General features: G+C 38.3%; 1 protein-coding gene across 4 annotated transcripts in view; it reads left to right on the forward strand.

The window, feature by feature from the left end:
- LOC144687656 (mediator of RNA polymerase II transcription subunit 13-like) overlaps positions 1-13273 on the forward strand; it is a 275902-nt gene that overhangs the window by 186467 nt on the left and 76162 nt on the right. For 2 of the 4 annotated variants that reach the window (XM_078554036.1, XM_078554039.1), the window contains exons 5-7: positions 5341-5486; positions 6011-6202; positions 7686-7871. In XM_078554036.1, coding sequence (XP_078410162.1) covers positions 5341-5486; positions 6011-6202; positions 7686-7871 — 524 coding nt within the window. Of the gene's footprint in view, positions 1-4451; positions 4598-5340; positions 5487-6010; positions 6203-7685; positions 7872-13273 lie in introns of all 4 variants that reach the window. The other 2 variants (XM_078554037.1, XM_078554040.1) reach the window with 2 other exon arrangements.

Genomic DNA, 13273 nt, shown 5'->3' on the forward strand with positions numbered 1-13273 from the left:
TGAAAAGCTTCTCACAGGGTGTACACTAAATACGTTGAGATCATGTTCACTCAGTGTTACTGCTGTTTGTTCTCGAGGGCTTTTCAGCCTTTAAAGTAAATATTGGTCAGTCTTGGAGTTGGGGTGTGGGGACTGGAGAGTCCTATTAGACTTGGGGCAGAATTATCTTTTTGATTAGAGTGTATTAGATTCTGCTTATGCATGTTTTAAAATCTATTTGCTCTTCAGGAAGGAGAAACTTATTGATTTCTGAAATTAAGATTTGGATATTTTGATCTTTTATATTCTCAGTAGGATTAGCATAGATAAAAACTTGACAGCAAGGTCAATATAGCACAAGGAGGCCATTCAGCCCATTGGAGCTAAATATTAGTATTTCCTTTGGGACAATTTTTTAGGAATCAAGCTGTATATTTCTGGTTCGTTTATCTGTTGAGGACTGTTACCAAGAGAGATGAGAAAATCCAGAGTGATTTACTGAAATTCAGGACAATAGGGTGAAGCTGGCAATGTACTTGGAAATCTAAATTGTAGGCGGTATTCTCTCAAGCGCAGCAACTTTCTGTGATGAAATAAAAACAGGAAATATATAGTCGGGTTATGCAGCACTGCGGAGAGAGAAACAGAATTGATGTTTCAGGTCAGTGACCTTTCATCACAACTGGAAAAAGTTAGGCATTTTTGTAGGCTTTAAGCATGTACAGAGGAAGAGAAACAAAGGGATGATGGTGCAGGACAAAAGGGAATTCTACTGAGAGAGGTAAAGAACCAAAGAAGGGTCTAGAGGAAGTGTAAATGGCACTGGCAGAATATTACCAACAGATGCTGTATGGAAAAATTGGAGCAGTGGTGAGGTTTTGAGCTTTTTCCGAAAACGAAGCATGTTTGAAGCAATGCCTTCTAGCTAGTACAGAAGCTGAAATGTCATCATGCAGGTTTTGTGCAGACCATGAAGAAATATCTTAAAGGATCCTCTTTTGAAAATCATGTAGAGTTGATCAAGATGGAAAAGTAAAGCTGCTTAGTGAAATTATTGGACTAAATGTCTTCTTTCAATTCAAAAATGTTAATATGCCGTTTTGTTTTTGAAAATTAAATATAAGTTTGTATGTATGGAAGGAGTTAGAACATTGTACCACAAGATTTATGAATGTTCGAAACTGTTACATTTTCAAAATGCCTACTTTCTGATGTCCAACAGGAACTGTTGGAAGGTGAATCGTAAGTATTTTAGTGCTAAAAGGAGAAAATGTACTGACTTGTCATTAAGACATAATGGTAACAAAAGGAATTTTGCTAATATACATACTCTATATCTGGGCAAATTTCTAGTGTAACAACAATTTGTAGTTTTACTTAATTGTTTGGATTAGATTTTGGATTTAGATTGTATACCCATGTATTTATATTGATCAGAGCTGTGATTATTGGCTCTGAAAGGCAAGCAATTTTAGTTGCATATTGCTGAAAAAGGAGGCATCCTATCAAAGGTTTTCATCTTGCATTCATCAGAATAGCTCAAGAATTTTCCAACAGTAATGGGCGAACAACAATTTATACTGCATGAGAAGAGAGTACTGATTGGTTGACAAGTGGACACTGGTGGAGGCGTTGCACTCTCTTTTTGCGAGCTATCCTGATGAGTGCAAGACGAAAAGCTTTGATAGCATGGCTCTCTTTTTTCAGCATGGCTCTTTCTAATGATGCTCAAGCTCTGTACTACCAAACGGCAGCTTTAGGTGCATTAAGAAATCTTGCACGCTGTACCTGTAACAAAATAATGTGCATATAATACGACTTTATGTATGGCATTTTTAATAACATTACTTTAAAATTTAAATGGCTGATGCACAATATGTGAAATACGTATAATGAAATAAGTATATTTTAAGTAAGTACTGCATTGAAATAGTTTTTTTAATGTTGGCTCAATTCACTTCCAGGAGTAGGCCTAATAAGAATTTTGGACTGAATGTAACATAAATAGTTAATGATAGGCTTGCTTACATTGATTATCCATTACAAAATGGCTAGGACTGGGGTAAAAATTGGCATGAAATTGAGGAAATTCATTGTGCATGTCTTCCTTCACCCTTGCTGACTTGCTTCCAGAGAAATTCCTTAAGTGTTATGCCAATCTTTCTTTTGATCTGTCAAATTACACAGGCAAAAATTATGTTGACTATTTTGGTTGCAAAGTCTTCACTGATTAAATGCAATGTCGCACACCTACAGTACAGTTCTGAAGTAAAATTCCTTATGGTTAGAATTTGTTTTGAGTACTTTTGGTGAATAATTTATTTCCAGCTATGCTGGCATGGACATCGTGAACAGTCACTTACGACAGGCAGGACATTGAATCCCAAACCCATAGAGGACTGTAAATCTGTCACTTGAACTGGACAAATTGGCATCTGTTATAAACATTTCATGTAGTTGTGGGGTTTGATCTTTTGCCAGATTTGATGAACGGGAGCTTTACAAACATAGACTTTGGGTTTCAGGCACAGCTGTAAAATAACTTCGGAGATGAAGTCTAAATTGTGCCATTTTAGATAGTAAAACTTAGCTGAGTGCCAGAATCAGCGAGAGAGCTCCATTTAACACTGTGCCGTGCTGCAATATCATGTTAAGTTTAAGTTTCTGTTCTCTTGAAAGTAAATTTGTGAGCAGATTTTAAAAAAATCTCAGTATAGTATGCTAACTTTCTTTGTTAGCTGCAGCTGATTTCCTGCACCCCTGGAATAAATTGGATGCAGTTCATAATGGATAAAACTCATGCACAAACCAGTCCATTAAAAGTGGCTTATTGCATTTTAAAACTTTTGGCAACTATTTTGACAAAGGGGCAGTAGTTTGCATCAGGAATGGTTAGACCCAGCTTTAAAAATTGAGTGGATTCTACAACCCCATTAAGTGTACTTGCACAGGAATTGAGTAATTACATCATAATTTTAGCTGTTTGTAAGAACTGTTGTAATTATTACTACCTGTTTACTTTTATCTGTCCTGATATAGCTTGATAAATAATGCTAAACATGAAGATGAATCTGTTTACTAAACTTCAAAACATTAAATTGATTTATCTGAAACGGATGTATGTCTATACTGCAGAAATGTGAAACATTTCAGACTTTGTTTAAAATTGAACTTGAGTTAGAAATATTTAATATTGTGATACATCAGGATGATAAATGTCTCAATCGCAAACTAAGTCACAAACACTGCGACTTAGGATCACTGCTCAAGTGGAATTAATGTGTGTGAGATGTTTTGTTATATATAATATATGTGTAATACACACATCCCCATGGGCCTTTGACCTTTATTCACATGTGAAAACATAGTAATTTAAAAAAAAATTACATCAATCAGGATGGATCCTGGTGTGGGCTGGTTTCAGTCATACTGCAACTGGCATTACTGGTTAAGTTCATGGTTTGTATTTGGAATGTAATGATCTGAACTTTTGAACTTTACTTTTGAATTTGCCATTTTTGAAGATGATAGTAAGTTAATGTAATTAGTGAGATTTGAAATACTACATAGTAAAGAGAACAGATTTGGTACAAAAAATCATTTTTAAGATGGGTGCCAATTACACTTCTGTGATAGTCAATTGTGATCTTCAATTTTTTACCATCCTGTTAATTACTTAATAACCCAATGGGTGCAGTGCTTACTTTTAGGTTTTAATTTCCTTTTGGTCACAGCTGAAGAAACAATTTTTAGTGAATGAAAGATTAATTTAGGAATGTTCCAAAAAAAAAAACCCACTTGCCTAACGGTGAACAACTTTTAGAATTTCCTTCCATTCTGTGTTTGTATATGCATTGTAAGGATAACTACATCTGCATAAGAAAAGTTGAAACAGCACCTGGATTTTTGCCCATTACTCATTCCTTTTTGATGGATTGTAGACAATATTTGCATCTATTGTGGATGATACCCAACTCATTTATTGTTCTTTGGAATACTGCATATTTTAAACCACATTTCTCACCACCTTCCCACCTTTTCACAGGATTAGCTTGGGAACTGCCATGTTCCACCAATGTGCAGTGTTTCTTTATTTACCATTGCCATACGTTTTACTGTTAGCTTACCATGTGTTAAAAGGCAGGCCTTTTAAGACTGAGATGCAGAGGAATTTCTTCACTCAGCGGGTGGTGAATCTTTGGAATTCTCTACCCCAGAGGGCTGAGGAAGCTCAAATCATTGAGCATGTTCAAAACAGAAATTGATAGATATCTGGATACTAATGACAGCAAGGGATATATGGGGAGAGTGCAGGAAAGTGGTGTTGAGGTAGATGATCAGCCATGATCTAATTGAATGTCAGAGCAGGCTCAATGGCCTCCTCCTGCTCCTATGTTCCTATGTTATGTTTCTAAGGGGAAAATAAAGTTTTTGAACAGTGAAAATTCATAACTTTTTGTGATCTTTCACAGTGAACACCTTTCCTGTTCCTTCACCTTCTTTCTGCATGGAGAGAGCAATGTCTGCACAAGTGTTGAAATTGCCCAACACCAACCTGTGTACCTGGTCAATGAAGAGCACATCAACATGGCACTCTCGTCTGCCACACCTTTCCAAGGTTAATTACTAAAATATTTTTCTATAACCACTTAAGTTAAGCCCTGCAATCTGAAGTACTGTTTGTTGATAACAGTATTTTATAGAAATTTCTGCTTTATTGTCATCTATTGTTGATTTTTCTTTGGATTGATATAGAAACTTGAACTGAAACTCAGCAGTTGCATGTTTAATATTTTGCAAATGTCAGAAACCTTACTCATTAGGAACATGTTTATTTCCCTCTTTTTAAACTTCATGCTGTAGTAAAGTTAGGTACAGTAGAAAACTTATGATATTGTCTTAAGAAAAATAGCATGCATTTATATTGCACTTAATGTAGAAAGATTTTCCTAAGCGATTCACAGAGTCTTAGTCTAAAGTGGAACACCAAGCCAAAGGAGATAGTAGGAAGGGTGGCCAAAATCTTGTCATACTGGTATGTTTTAAGGGCCAAAAAGAAGAGCAGGAGGTGGAATGTTTAAGGAGGGAATTTTAGAGCTTCAAGCTGAGGCTATGTTCACCAATGGGTTAATTTAGAAGTGTTGAGGGATCAGGAACCAAATTTGCAGGTTAGGATGCAGGGAAGTAGACAAGTTTGATGTAGACATATGGAAGGCTGGCCAGGAGGGAACGGAGGTGGAACAAGGTTGCTTCAGAAACATTGTGGAATGAGTAATAGCTAACCTTTGCAATGGAACACATGAGTTGGGAAGCTTATTTAGGGTCAGTTAGATTGCCAAGATTGTGAACAGTCTTTCACAGTGAGCACCTTTCCTGTTCCTTCACCTTCTTTCTGCATGGAGAGAGCAATGTCTGCACAAGTGTTGAAATTGCCCAACACCAACCTGTGTACCTGGTCAATGAAGAGCACATCAACATGGCACTCTCGTCTGCCACACCTTTCCAAGGTTAATTACTAAAATATTTTTCTATAACCACTTAAGTCAAATCCTGCAATCTGAAGTACTGTTTGTTGATAACAGTGTTTTATAGAAATTTCTGCTGAGGAAAGGGATTGATTACAAGGGTGTGAGTTTGTGGTGTTTGAGTTTTGGAGAGTAGTAGATGAAAATTAGTCCTGTAAAGTGTTACATCTGTGGTGTGCTAGAAACGCTCATGTACTTGGTGTTGGCACTAAATCCAGATTTAAGGCAGGGAACTGTAGAAACCTATTGCTTGCTTGTTTTGAAAATTGGGTGGTTGTTCGATGTTTGAAATGACTTTCATAATGCCCACAATTGCATGTCCAAGTCTATCACTGTCACTACTTTTGAGATTTTAAAATCTGCATCTCTTCAAAAGCTCCAGCCTTTTGGACCATTTTTAGCACTAGTTCATGATTCTTAAAATTATTTGCTACACTAAGCATCAACAACAAAACACTTACTGTATGTCTGGAAGAAAATTCAAAATATAATCTCTTTTTTTGCAGTCATCATTAGTCCATTTGGATTGAATGGCACGCTTACGGGCCAGACATACAAGATGTCTGATCCAGCTACAAGGAAATTGATTGAAGAATGGCAATACTTCTACCCAATGGTATTGAAGAAGAAAGAAACAAAGGAGGAAGAAGAGATGGATTGTGATGATGACTTCCCTGTAGCTGTTGAGGTTATTGTAGGTGAGTGTGGGGCAGTGTTAGTAAAGCAATGCAGTTCCAAGATGGTTTAAAAGTTAACCATATGTATGGTCGAGATTGTGTTAACACCATTGTCATTTGTTTGAGTGTTTTAAATTACAGGCGCATTGACCTTCAGCCATTTTTAGCTTCTAATCAACTTAGTTTTTGTACAGAAAAGAAATCATGTCTGTATGCTTTTAGCAGAAAACTGGTCCATGTTCTGAGTACTCCTTTAATGGAAACTAGTACGTTTAGATTATTAATGTCCTCTTATTGTTTGCAATTTCCATACAAAAATGTTAACGTGGTACTAATTTTACCCTTTTAACCAATGTTTAACCAAATAAATTTAAGTAATTAAATCAAACATTTTTTTAACAAATAAAGCTCTAACTGAAATTTTAACTCAGTTGGAGCCCTGGGCAAATCTGGGACTAAATTTGAGCAACATCAGTACTATGAGTTGTTGAATTTACATTTTTTTTAAAAAAAGAAGCAGCATGCGACAGTGTAAAGTAATTTAAACAGTCTATGTGTTCTTTCCAATGGAACAGCAAAAATAATTTCCATGTTTCTCAAAAGTTTGCATTGCTTTTCAGATCAAAGGGCCTATGTAATATTAAATTAGTTGTCAAAGCTCTCTTAGCTTCCATAATTTGGTTCACATTTTCCATTCGTGTTTGAGAATTTTTTGCCATAATACAAGATTTCAAATATACAGTTGTAGGATTTGCCTGATTGTCCAAGTTGTTAGTAACTTTTAAGATAAAATTGGATAACTGTGAGCAATTGTGATTTTTGTTTTGCAATGAACGTCTTCGATCATTTTGAATATTGGGAAATGAAATAGATTCAGCAGTAAGCTGTGGCTAAATTCACAGATGAAGAGAGATTTTTGTGAACATTGTTCTGTATTTTATCACTCATTAAATTAGAATGATTGATCTGTTTGATCAGATGTAATGTTACTTCTGCAGTCGCAAACAGCTTCTGATTGTGTTAATAGCTTTCACTGCTTTTAGGCATGATATGTGGAAGGTGTGCTTGAAAACACATTTGTGATGGTGATACAACCTCTAATACGGGCATTTTACCTCGTTTGTGACTCGGACTCATTGACACTTTATAATGTACAGCTTTATAATACTCAGCTGTAATATCCAACCTCAGGAAATACTTCACACGGGACAAATAGGAAGGTCGCTTACAAGTAAATCAAATATTAATGGAATTGGAATTGCTTATATTTGGATAATTGTTTTGAAACTTGAAATAGTCAGTAATTACCTGAAATAAGGGTGATTTCTTTTGAGAACTGAAAATATCTCACCTTTAGGAAAGAAGAGGGAAGACATTTAAAAAAAAATCAAACTTAATATATTCAACTATTATGTTGAGAAGAAGTTGCCTTGTGACCTCCTAGTGATTAGTTTTAGTGCTTCCATGCGTTTTGAAAACATTATTTGTTTTTGCATTTCTGTAGGTGGAGTAAGAATGGTGTACCCGTCAGCTTTCGTGTTGATTCCTCAGGGAGATATCCCTGTAATTTCAAATGCTGCTAATGCAGGAGGCCATACAAATCCAACACAAGGGCCAGGAAGTGTGAAAGACACCTTAAGTTGTGGATTGCCACTCACACCACCCACCTCACCTGAGCAGACGATAATAGGTATGTTTCCTACAAGTTGTTAATACAGATTTATGATATATCTAACTATTATGATGATCTGTTCTGACTATTTTTACTTTGTAATACAATTATTGTGAAATAAAATCTAACAATAATTGTACCAGTAGATGTATATTAAATATTTGAGGCTGAGTATCAGGCTACCTAAAAAGTCTTGCTTTCAATTTCACTGGTCATTTTTAGTGACCAATACTGTTTTTTAAGATTCCTACCTGGAATTCTACTAAATGTGTCTTCATTTCTTTATCATTTTTCCTACTCCCTTTACAATCTTTTTATATTCCATTTTTATATTGCCCCTATATTTAAAAAAAATATTGCGCTAACGCTTATTATTTTGCCCATAACTTTGTATTGTGAATACCTGAACATATTTCTTTCCTGTTGTTAGCACCAATTCAGTCTGGGATTTGGGAGGAGGAATCGATAGTTATCATGCTACTGTTCTGATTATCAGCAAATCAATTTTCAAAGCTACTGGGTATCTTTGTGTACCAAACCATCAGGACCCCACAACAGAAAAATGTTAATATAGTTGCTGAATTTTTTAATTCATTTACGGGATGTGGGCGTCACTGGCTAGGCCAGCATTTATTGCCCATCCCTAATTGCCGTTGAGAAGGTGGCGGCGAGTTGCCTTTTTGAACCGCTGCAGTCCCTGTGGTGTACACCCACAGTGCGGCTGGGGAGGGAGTTCCAGGACTTTGACCCAGTGATGGTGACGGAACAACGATATATTTCCAAGCCAAGATGGCGAGTGGCTTGGAGGGGATCTTCCAGGTGATGGTGTTCCCATGTGTCTGCTGCCCTTGTCCTTCTAGATGGTAGTAGTTGTGGGTTTGGAAGATGCTGCCGAAGGAACCTTGATGAATTTCTACAATACATCTTGTAGATGGCGCACACTGCTGCCACTGTTCATTGGTGGTGGAGGGAGTGAATGTTTGTGGAAGGAGTTCCAATCAAGCGGGCTGTTTTGTCCTGCATGGTGTCCAGCTTCTTGAGTGTTGTTGGTGCTGCACTCATCCAGGCAAGTGGGGAGCATTCCATCACACTCCTAACTTGCGCCTTGTAGGTGGTGGACAGGCTTTGGGGAGTCAGGAGGTGAGTTACTCACTGCAGGATTCCTAGCCTCTGACATGCTCTTGTAGCCACAATATTTATATGGCTAGTTCAGTTCAGTTTCTGGCCAATGGTAGCCCCCAGGATGTTGATAGTGGGGGATTCAGTGATGGTAATGCCATCGAATGTCAAGGGGTGATGGTTAGATTCTCTCTTGTTGGAGATGGTCATTGCCCAGCATTTGTGTGGCACAAATGTTACTTGCCACTTGTCAGCCCAAGCCTGGATATTGTCCAGATCTTGCTGTATTTGGATATGGACTGCTTCAGTATCTGAGGAGTCGTGAATGGTGCTGAACATTGTGCAATCATTAGCAAACATTCCCACCTTATGATGGAAGGTCATTGATGAAGGAGCTGAAGATGGTTGGGCTGAGAACAATACCCAGAGGACTCCTGCAGTGATGTCCTGGAACTGAGATGATTGACCTCCACAGCCACAACCATCTTCCTTCGTGCTCGGTATGACTCCAACCAGAAGAGAGATCTCTCTCTTTCCGTCCCCCCCCCCCCCCCTCCCCCTCCAATTAATTCCAGTTTTGCTAGGGCTCCTCGATGCCACATTCAGTCAAATGCTGCCTTGATGTCAAGGGCAGTCACACTCACCTCACCTCTCATATTCAGTTCTTTTGTCCATGTTTGCACCAAGGCTGTAATGAGGTCAGAAGCTGAGTGACCCTGGCAGATCCCAAATTGAGCGGCAGTGAGCAGGTTATTGCTAAGCAAGTGCTGCTTGCTTAGCAGTAACCTGCTCACTGCCGCTTGATCACACTGTTTATGACCCCTTCCATCACTTTACTGATGATCCAGCGTAGTCTGATTGGGCAGTAATTGGCTGGGTTGGATTTATCCTGCTTTTTGTGTACAGGATCTATGTTAGAAAATTCAGGTTTGCTGCAGTTGAGGTAGGCATACTATTCCAATTGAAGTAAAGTTTGAATTTTTGATGTTGGCGCCCCTAAAGATTTAGCTAGTAAAGGTACCACCTCATGTAGCACTTAACTGTACAGAGCAGTAAGTATCTTAGTTTTATTTTCTGACCTTGTCTCAGCTGTGCGAGTAGTTCGTGTTCTGCAATTGACCTGAGCTTTCCTAACCCTGCTAGATCGTTTGCATGTGTGTGTATCGGCTGAAAGCAGCCTCTGACTCCACTGTGATGGCCCAGAAACAATAGTCACTTGAGCAAAGTACCGGAGTTGATTCCAGTAATCAAAATGTACTAGATCAAGATTAGCCTCCTTAGTACCAAAGGGGTAAAGATTGGTGAAAATGGATGGCAGTTTATTTTTGAGGTGGTAAATAGAATCCTGTAAGATGAAGCAAATTACTTGCAGCAAGTTATTTTAATTATCATTTATATCTATTTGAACACTCCATGGAATTTTTAAATCAAAATTATAGTGGCTGAGCAGCAAATCACTTAACGATATCTGTGGAAATTAGCAACATTTGTTGTGGGATATGGCATCCTAATTGGGTGCCCTAGCTATGCATAAATGATGTAATAAAGTCTATGATACTGGTTCTTAAGTCCAGATACAGATATTCTTAGTATATTAAACACAGCTGAATGTTACATGAAGCAGATGAGACAGACATTCTTTGTAATAAATATAAGATATCAAATTTCAGGAAGCAAGTTACAAAGCCGCAATTCATTCAGAATTCTGATCTTGTATAGTGCAAGAGCAATGTTTGGAAAGCTTGAATGCATTATCAATAAAGGTAGAACAGCTGTCTTAAACTGAGACATTTTTACTTGCTAACATTTAAAGCAATCTAGGAGCAATCTAGAATTGTGTTGTATGATGAACTGTGGTAGGATCAGCTTTTCTTTCCAGTGTGGAATATATGAGGATATACATAACACTGTTATGAGTGCAAGTGTTTTAGTCAGGGGTATCCAGCTTCTTGGCTGAATGTGACCTGTTTTCCAATTTCACCTTTGCTCTTTACTGACCAGGGGGGAAAAAAAGCCTTGAACTATTATCTGATCCCTCCCACTCCCTGCCCAGAGTCAGAGACAGTCAATTGAGTAACTATTAAATGAAAAACAAACACCTCTGGAAAACCTGCTGACAGAAACAACTGATCTATTAATGAGTTTGTGCAAATAGAATAAGTATTTTTTTGCTGACTTACAGTAATTGCATCCATTTTACGTCACTGATATAAAGTCATAAAAATTAAGCAATCCTGCTGGCCGTTGCCTGTGCTATGCAAACATACTTGCCTTTTACTTTGTATCCCAGCTATCTGCCGTACTGTCACCTGGAGTGTAACATACTGAATCATGCTTTATGCACACCCAACACCTGTTTTACCCCTCCAATTTGGACTGCCTAAAATTTGGAGGGGTAGAATAGCTCCGAGACCCCAAATTGCTATTTGTTGGAGGTGGAAAAGCAAAAGAGATGGAAATAATGGAGAGAGAAAACAAACTGAGTAAGCAAACAAGAGAAAGGAGTGAAGAGAAGTGGAGAAACAGATGGATGTGAAGGAGGGAAAACGGAGTGAAATAGAATAAAAGGAGAGGGTGGAATCAAAAGGAGATGGATAGAAGTGTGAAGGAAGAGAGATGGGTTCTTGTGTCAAGGAGGTGGAGGCCAGGATGAAAAGGTGATTCAGAGGGAAGTGAAGGAAATTACAAATACCATAACTTAATGAAGTGGAAAATAGGTTGCAAGTCCCATGTCCTCTTTTGCATCCTCTTTAGTTGTGGTTGTCTGATTTTACTATCCAAATTTCCACTCCGTGGTGTAGGATATTGATCTTACCCACTGTTCCAAAAGGTTGGACACTTCATCTCACTTTGTGCTTTTGGAAGGATTAGAAGAACTTGACTTTGGTAAAAAGAGGTGGGGGGGGGGGAACAGGTGGGACAATTTAAATTAATATAACCGAAGTATTCCTATGGGTGTCTATCAGCATTAGCTGCCCTTGTGCCCTTGTTTTTTGGGGGTAGGAGGAAACTCTCCAGTTTCATTCTAGCAATCGAGGCATAGATGGATATGGGGATTGGTTTTTGGCAGTACCGAAGTGGCTCTTATCAGAATCATAAATGACATTGTGTCTCAAAGGTTCTCCTCAGAATCACAGAATTGTTACGGTGCAGAAGGCGGCCATTTGGCCCATCCTGTCTGCAGCAGCTCTCCGAATGAGCATTATGACTTAGTGCCATTGCCCTGCCTTTTACCCATAACCTTGCATGTTGTTTCTATTTAAATAATCGCCAAATGCCCTCTTGAATGTTTCGATTGAACCTGCCTCCACCACACTTCCAGGCAATGCGTTCCAGACCCGAACCACTCGCTGTGTGAAAAAGTTTTTTCTCATACCGATTTGCTTCTTTTGCAAATCACTTTAAATCTGCGTCCTCCCGTTCTTGAACCTTTTACGAGCGGCAACAGTTTCTCCCTATCTACTCTATCTAACCCCCTCATGATTTTGAACACCTCAATCAAACCTCCTCTTAGCCTTCTTTTCAAGGAGAGCACTCCCAAATTCTCCAATCTATCTTCATAACTGAAGTTTCTCATCCCTGGAAACATTTTTGTAAACCTCTTCTGCACACTCTCCAATGTGTTCACATCCTTCCTAAAGTGTGGCACCCAGAATTGTACACATTCCTCCAGCTGAGGCCTAACTAGTGTCCTATACAAGTTCAGCATAACTTCCTTGCTTTTGTACTCTATGCCCCTATTAATAAAGCCTGAGATACTTACTGTATGCTTTATTAACTGCTCTTTCCACCTGTGCTGCCATATTTCATGACTTATGCACATATACACCTAGGTCCTTTTGCTCTGCACATCCTTTAGAGTTATACCCCTTATTTTATTGTCTCTCCATGTTCTTCCTACCAAAATGAATCACCTCGCATTTTGCTGCATTGAACTTCATCTGCCACCTATCTGTCCACTTCACCAACTTGTTTATGTCCTTTTGAAGTTCTACACTGTCCTCTCAGCTTACAATGTTGCCAAGTTTTGTAACATCCGCGAGCTTTGAAATTGCCCCCTGCACATCAAGATCTAGATCATTAATATATATCAGGAAAAGCAAGGGTCTCAATACTCACCCGTGGCGACTCCACTACAAACCTTTCCTCTAGCCTGAAAAATATCCATTAACCATTATTCACTGTTTCTTATTACTCAGCCAATTTTCTATCCATGTTGTTACTCTCCCTTTTATTCTATGAGCTATAACTTTTCTCAAGTCTGTTGTGCAGCACTGTATCAAATACCTTTTGGAAGTCCA

The sequence above is a fragment of the Cetorhinus maximus genome, chromosome 12 (genome assembly GCF_964194155.1).
Source record: "Cetorhinus maximus chromosome 12, sCetMax3.hap1.1, whole genome shotgun sequence".
NCBI lineage: Eukaryota > Metazoa > Chordata > Chondrichthyes > Lamniformes > Cetorhinidae > Cetorhinus > Cetorhinus maximus.